Consider the following 7,137-nt stretch of genomic DNA (forward strand, 5'->3'; position numbering starts at 1 on the left):
TTGGGTGTTGGGGGGATGTCAGGTCTTTGCGTGGGGATGTTGGGTGTTGTGGGGGGACGTTGGATGTTGGGGGCACCCCAGTGCTCAGTCCCAGTTGCAATGGGAGCTCAGCACCACCAGCTCATCTTGGTGCTGACTCACGGCAGAGGTTCCCTGGCACAGCTGGCACAGCTGGCACAGCCAGCACGACACCAACACCCCGCTCCAGTACTGGGGGTCCTGGCAAGGTTGGCAGGGGTGGCTGTCTTCTCCCATCCTGATTGCCAGTGTCCCATCCTGGGGTGTGTCCGTGTCCCGTCCCCCCCCCGCAGACGATGGAGTCGCAGGTGGAGGAGTGGTACAAGGAGGTGGGGGAGCTGCAGGTGCAGGCAGCGGCGCTGCCCCCACAGGCAGCAGGCAGGCAGGCGGTGGGGGAGCGGCAAAGCGCAGTGGGGACCCGTATCGTCCGCCTGATCGAGCCCCTCAAGGAACGTCGGAGAATCCTGTTGGCTTCCAAGGAGGTTCATCAAGTCAGCCATGAGCTGGAAGATGAGGTGGTGAGTACATGGGGATGGGGTGGGGTGGGAGGGGTGAGGAATCCCTGGGATGGGGTGGGGTGGGGTGGGATGGGAACGGAAGGGATGGGGTGAGGTAGGATGGGTGCTGGTGCAATGGGGACCCCAAATGTAAGGAGATGTGGGATGGGTGCTTGTGCAAGAGGGACTTCAAACTCAGGGGAGAAACTGGGATGGGGATGGGATGGGATGGGATGGGATAGGATGGGATGGGATGGGATGGGATGGGATGGGTGAGGAACCCCTGGGATCGGATGGGATGGGGATGGGGACGGGGACAGGATCAGGATCAGGGATGACGCTGAGGTCCATCCCACTGCCTGCCCCGCCAGCTGTGGGTGCAGGACCGCCTGCCCTTGGCCACGCTGAAGGACCATGGCACCAACCTGCAGACGGTCCAGCAGTTCATCAAGAAGAACCAGGTCAGCCCCCACACCATGGAGGGTGGGGACACACACTGATGACCCCCCCCCCCAATCCCCACCCCCTCTCCACCCACATCCCCACCAGAACCTCCGCCGGGAGATCCAGGTCCACCGACCTCGCGTGGACGAGGTGCTGGAACGTGCCGCAGCCGTTGCCTCCATCAAAAGCCCCGAAGCCGAAGGGGTCCGACGTCTCCTGGAGCGTTTGGGGACGATGTGGGGGGAGCTGCAGGAGCAGGCAGAGCGCAGGCAGCAAACCTTGGATGCCACCTACCAACTGGAGCAATACTACTTTGACGTGGCCGAGGTGGAGTCGTGGTTGGGCGAGCAAGAGCTGCTGTTGATGAGCGAGGAGAAGGGGAAGGTGCTGATGGGGGTGGCTTGTGGGAGGAAGAAATTTAAGACCCACCCCCAGCATCTCACCTCCCCAACATGTCCCCCCCTCCATCCAAGGATGAGCAGAGCACCCTACAACTCCTCAAGAAGCACCTCCTGACGGAGCAAACAGTGGAGAACTATGAGGAGACCATCGCCCAACTCTCTCGCCAATGCCGTGCTCTTCTAGAGTTGGGCCACCCTCAAAGGTGGGTTCAAGCCCCCAACACGAATCCCCCCTCGCCCTAAAATGCCGGGGTCCTTGGCGTTCACCGGGCGCTGTGTCCCTTGCCCAGCGAACAGGTCAGCAGGCGGCAGTCGCAGGTTGACCGGCTGTACGTGTCTCTGAAGGACCTGGTGGAGGAACGCAAGGCCAAGTTGGAGCAGCAATATTGGCTCTACCAGCTCAACCGCGAGGTGGACGAGCTGGAGCATTGGATCGCTGAGAAGGAGGTGGTGGCCGGCTCACCGGAGCTGGGACAGGACTTCGAGCATGTCACAGTGAGTTGGGGGATGCGCCAAGGAGGGTCTTGGCATTGTCTGTGCCCCGTGCCAAGGGTCCTGGAGTTGTCCCCATCCTGTGCTGAGGGTCCTGGTGAAGTCCCTCCCCTGGGTGAGGAGTCTTGTTGTGGTTCCTGCCCCATGCTGGGGGTCTTGTCATTATCCCTTCCCCATGCCAGAGGTCCTGGAGTTGTCCCCATCCTGTGCCTGGGGTCCTGGCATTGTTCCCGCCCCATGCCGGGGGTCTTGTTGTGGTCCCTGCCCCATGCTGTGGGTCCTGGGCACCATCAATGCCCCATGCCGGGGGTCCTGCCACCATCCTGGTCCTGGGCACCAGCAGTGCACCATGCTGGGGGTCCTGCCCCCATCCCTGCCTGGTACTGCCCACTCCTCACCCTTGCCCATCCCTGCCCATCTCAGCTACTCCAGGAGAAATTCCTGGAGTTTGCCAGCGAGACGGGCAGCGTTGGGCAGGAGAGGATTGCCGCCGTCAACCAAATGGTGGACGAATTGATTGACTACGGGCATGCTGATGCTGCCACCATTGCTGAATGGAAGGATGGGGTCAACGAAGCTTGGGCAGATCTTCTGGAGCTGATGGAGACCAGGGCACAGATGTTGGCAGCTTCCCATGAATTGCACAAGTTCTTCAATGATTGCAAAGAGGTTTTGGGGCAAATCGAGGAGAAAAGGCAACGCCTGCCTGAACTGGCAGCCCGTGAGGGCAGGACGTCGGCCGGAGCCTTGCAACGGGCATTGGGTGCCTTCGAGCACGATGTGGAGGTGTTGGTGACCCAAGTCCGGCAGCTACAAGAGGGTGCGGCACAGTTGAGGACCCTCTATGCCGGGGACAATGCCGAAGCCATCGCCGGGAGGGAGCAGGAGGTGCTACGGGCATGGAAGGAGCTCTTGGCGGCGTGTGAGGAGTGCCGGCTCCATGTCGCCAGCGTCGCTGATAAGATCCGCTTCGTCGGCACCGTGAGAGACCTTCTCGCCTGGATGGATGGTGTCCTCTGCCAGATCGGCGCTGGAGAGAAGCCCAGGTAGCGGGAGCTGTGGGCTGTGCCGAGGTCCTGTGTCCTGCGCTGGCCTCCAAGAACCACATTCTGGCCCATCTGTGGTGCCAAGGACCCATGTCCTGTCCCATCCATGAAGCCAAGGAATTGTGTCTTGTTCTATCTGGAGGACCAACGTCCTATCTGAATCCAGGGACCCATGTCACCAAAGACCCGTGTCCTGTTCCATCCTAAAGACACGTGTCCTGGCCCATCCATGATGCCAAGGACCCACGTCCTGTCCCACCCATGGGGCCAAGGACCCATGTCCTGTCCCACCTGGAGGACCCATCCCAAGGACTCATGTCCTATCCCATCCATGAAACCAAAGACATCCTGTTCCATCAAAGGATCCATGTCCTCTCCCATCCATGAAACCAAGGACCCGTCTCCTGTCCCATTCCTGGGGGGGGGGGGCCCATCCCTGTCCCCTCCTGCCCTCCCAGCCCCCATCCCCTCTCACAGGGACGTCTCCTCGGTGGAGCTGCTGATGAACGACCACCAAGGGCTCAAGAGCGAGATAGAAGCTCGCGGCAAGAGCATCGCCGCTTGCCTGGAGCTCGGCAAGAACCTCATCCTCAGCAAGAGCCCTGCAGCCGATGAGGTGCCCACAGTGGAGGGGGGGGGTGGACAGTCAGGCGGGGGTGGCTGCAACTATTGGGGGGGCCCCAACCCATCTCCTCCATCCCTGCAGATCAAAGCCCATGTGGAGAAGCTGCTTGCGAAGAAGAAGGAGATGATGGAGAAGTGGGACAAGCACTGGGAATGGCTGCAGCAGAGTGAGTCCTACCTGGGGGGGGTGGTGGAGGTGGTGGTGGTGGGGGTAATTTGGGGAGGGGGTCAGATCCTCCACCACCGCGGGGGTGGGATGCTCTTTGTGGGGGGTGCCGCCACGAGCACGTCCTTCCGTCCGCCCGTCCGTCTGTCCCATAGTGCTGGAGGTGCACCAGTTCGCCCAGGAGGCGGTGGTGGCCGACGCTTGGCTGACGGCCCAGGAGCCTTTGCTCAAGAGCCAAGAGCTGGGCAGCAGCGTGGACGAGGTGGAGCAGCTGATCCGGCGGCACGAGGCTTTCCGGAAGGCAGCCGCTGCTTGGGAGGAGAGGTTCAGTTCCCTGAGACGGCTCACCACGGTATGGGCACCTTGGGGGGGAGCTGATGTCACCCCCTGTCCCGTCCCCCCACCCCGGGGGCCACTGCAGCCACCGGCTCAGCATCCCCATTCCTGTACACATCTCCATCCTCATCTCCATCCCTGTTCCCATCCACATCCTTGTTCCCATCCCATCCCCATCTCCATCCCCATCCCATCCCCATCCCTGTCTCCATCCTCATCCTCATCTTCATCCCTACCTCACCTCCATTTCATCCCCATCCATGTCCCCATCCCATCCCATCCCCATCTCCATCATTTCCATCATCTCCATCATCTCCATCTCCATTATCTCCACCATCTCCATCTCCACTGGACCACACCCCATCCCTGCAGATCGAGAAACTGAAAGCAGAGCAGAACAAGCAGCCACCAACACCGCTCCTGAGCCGCAAATTTTTGGGGGAACCCCCAGGGGGGTCAACACCATCGCCGGGGGGGTCCGAGCGCCTGGAAAGCCGCCGGCTAGAGCCCCGCGTTGCCTATGTGCGCCATGAGCTCCGTCCTGAGCGCCTACAGCCCAAGCTTGACCGTGTCCAGGGACCTCCCGGGGATGGGGGTCCCGTGGGGGACCCAACCCCCCCTACCACCGCCGGTGAGACACCGGTGCCCCCCAGAACCGAAGAGCCTGGGGAGGCCAGGACAGGGCTGCTGGAACGGCGCCGGGAGCGGCGAGAGCGCCGGTTGGAACGGCAGGAATCCAGTGAACCGGAGCTGCCGCGGCACGACGGCAAGGGTGGCGGGTGAGCACGGGGACAGGGATGCTTGTGTCACCATCAGGTGGCCGGGACTGACGTGACCCCCCCAAATCTCTGCCAACAGCAAAGCCACCCTGGCTGACATCGTGGAGCAGCTGCAGGAGAAGGAGGCGGGTGGCCCCTTGCCGGCTCCAGTGAGTCCCCTTGGCATCCCCTTGGCATCATATTGATGTCCCCTTGGCAACCCCTTGGTTTCCCCTTGGCATCCCCTTGGTGTCTCCTTGGTATCTACTTGGCATCTACTTGGTGTCCCCTTGAAGTCTCCTTGGTTTTTCCTTGACATCACCTTGGCATCCCCTTGGTGTCCCCTTGGCATCATATTGGTGTCCCCTCAGTTTCCCCTGGCATTCCCTTGGCGTCTCCTTGGTGTCCCCTTGGTGTCTCCTTGGCTTTCCCTTTGTGTCTCCTTGACATCTACTTGGCATCACCTTGAAGTCCCCTTGGTATTTCCTTGGCATCACCTCGGTGTGCCCTTGGCATCCCCTTGGAGCCCCCTTGGTGTCCCCTCAGCGTCCCTTTAGTGTGTCCTTGGCATTTCCTTGGCATCCCCTTGGCACCTCCTTGCCTTCAACTTGGCATCCCCTTGGCATCGCATTGGTGTCCCCTTGGCATCCCTTCAACATCCCCTTGGTGTCCTCTTAAGAATACCCTTGGTGTCCCCTTGATATTGCCTTGGCGTCATATTGGTGTCTCCTTGGTGTCCTCCTGGCATCTCCTTCATGTCCCCTCAGTGTCCCCTTGGCTTCTCCTTGGTGTCCCCTTGGCATCTCCTTCACATCCCCTCAACGTCCCCTTGGCATCCCCACCTCGGGGGGCCACCGGGAGCCACGTCCCAATGCCCATCACCCCCCCCTCCAGCCCCGGGAGCGGGAGTCCCCCGCCCGCCTGCCCACCGGCCCAGAGGCATTGCCGGAGAGAATGCCGCGACCCGACCGACCCCGCGCCCGCGACCGCCCCAAACCCCGCCGACGTCCACGACCCAAAGACCCTGCTCAGGGTCCGGGGGAGACGCGGAGGTCGCGGTCAGCCCCGGCACAGGGCAGCGCCCCGCCGCCCCCGCCACCCCCCACCCACACGGTGCAGCACGAGGGCTTCCTCTTCCGCAAGCACGAGCTTGATGGACCCAACAAGAAGGCATCCAACAGGTTGGTGTGGGACAATGGGGGGGGGGGAGGTGGGGTGGCGGTCTGCAAGGGAAGGGGGTGCACCAGAGGTTGGGGGGGGTCCGTCAATAGTGAAGGTTCACCAGGATCAATCAAGGGACAACATACACCAGGATTTGGGGGGTCTCTCAGGACAGAGGTTGCACCAGCTTTTGGGGATCCATCATGGAGAGGGTTCACCATGACTTGGAGGGTCATTCAGCTGACATCATGCAGCAGGGTTTGGGGTGTCCATCAATGGAGAGGGTTCACCAGGGCTTGGGGTGTCCATCGATGGTGAAGGTTCACAAGGGTTTGGGGTGTCCATCAATGGAGAGGGTTCACCAGGGCTTGGGGTGTCCATCGATGGTGAAGGTTCACAAGGGTTTGGGGTGTCCATCAATGGAGAGGGTTCACCAGGGTTTGGAGGTCCATCCATGCAGTGGGTGCCCCCGAGCTTGGGTGATCCCCACCACCCAAACCCACCAGCAGTGTTGGGTCACCTGCTGATGCCACCACCCCACCCATCCCACCCCTCCACCGTGTCCCCCACCTTGACCAGATCTTGGGTGAACCTCTACTGCGTCCTGAGCAAGGGTGACCTGGGCTTCTACAAGGATGCCAAGGGTCAAGCGACGGGCAGCACTCACGGTGGTGAACCCCTCCTCAACCTCCACCACTCCACCAGCGAGGTGGCCAACGACTACAAGAAAAAGAAGAACGTCTTCAAGCTCAAGTACGTCGGGGTGCTCGTGGGTTGGGGGGGGGGGGTCCCCCAAATTCCTGGGGTTGGGTTGGGGGGTCCCCCCAAATTCCTGGGGTTGGTTGGGTGACGTTGTTGGGTGGGTGTCGTTGAGTAGGTTCTTCTCTTGTAGGACCAGCGACGGGAGCGAGTTCCTCCTGCAAGCCAAGGATGAGGTGGGGGTCTACAGGGGGGGTTGGGGGTGGTCGTGGAGATTTTGGGGGGGGGGCCTGGTGGTGGTTTTGGGGTGTCCCTCCCTCAGGAAGACATGCGGGGGTGGCTGAGGGCGCTGGCCGCCTGCGCCCAGGAGCACGCCGAGGTGGCGCGGTGGAGCCAAGCTCTTCTCACCACCTCCTCCACTGACGAGGGCCTCCCCCGGCGGGAGGGCGACCGCCGCTCCAGCACCTCGGGGAGACGGAAGTGACACCCCCCCCC

The 7,137-nt window shown here is 61.9% G+C and overlaps 1 protein-coding gene across 1 annotated transcript in view; it reads left to right on the forward strand.

Annotated features, from left to right (window-relative positions):
• SPTBN4 (spectrin, beta, non-erythrocytic 4) overlaps positions 1 to 7,126 on the forward strand; it is a 15,433-nt gene extending 8,307 nt beyond the window's left edge. The window contains exons 20-34 of the mRNA XM_010567196.1: positions 312 to 536; positions 887 to 976; positions 1,065 to 1,343; positions 1,433 to 1,563; positions 1,651 to 1,855; positions 2,276 to 2,898; positions 3,376 to 3,514; positions 3,605 to 3,689; positions 3,844 to 4,040; positions 4,397 to 4,803; positions 4,883 to 4,976; positions 5,677 to 5,963; positions 6,523 to 6,696; positions 6,836 to 6,878; positions 6,965 to 7,126. Of these exons, the coding sequence (XP_010565498.1) occupies positions 312 to 536; positions 887 to 976; positions 1,065 to 1,343; positions 1,433 to 1,563; positions 1,651 to 1,855; positions 2,276 to 2,898; positions 3,376 to 3,514; positions 3,605 to 3,689; positions 3,844 to 4,040; positions 4,397 to 4,803; positions 4,883 to 4,976; positions 5,677 to 5,963; positions 6,523 to 6,696; positions 6,836 to 6,878; positions 6,965 to 7,126 (3,141 nt within the window). The remainder of the gene's footprint in view (positions 1 to 311; positions 537 to 886; positions 977 to 1,064; positions 1,344 to 1,432; positions 1,564 to 1,650; positions 1,856 to 2,275; positions 2,899 to 3,375; positions 3,515 to 3,604; positions 3,690 to 3,843; positions 4,041 to 4,396; positions 4,804 to 4,882; positions 4,977 to 5,676; positions 5,964 to 6,522; positions 6,697 to 6,835; positions 6,879 to 6,964) is intronic.
• The last annotated feature ends 11 nt before the right edge of the window (positions 7,127 to 7,137 follow it).

The sequence above is a fragment of the Haliaeetus leucocephalus genome, unplaced genomic scaffold (genome assembly GCF_000737465.1).
Source record: "Haliaeetus leucocephalus isolate CR32 unplaced genomic scaffold, Haliaeetus_leucocephalus-4.0 Scaffold227, whole genome shotgun sequence".
NCBI lineage: Eukaryota > Metazoa > Chordata > Aves > Accipitriformes > Accipitridae > Haliaeetus > Haliaeetus leucocephalus.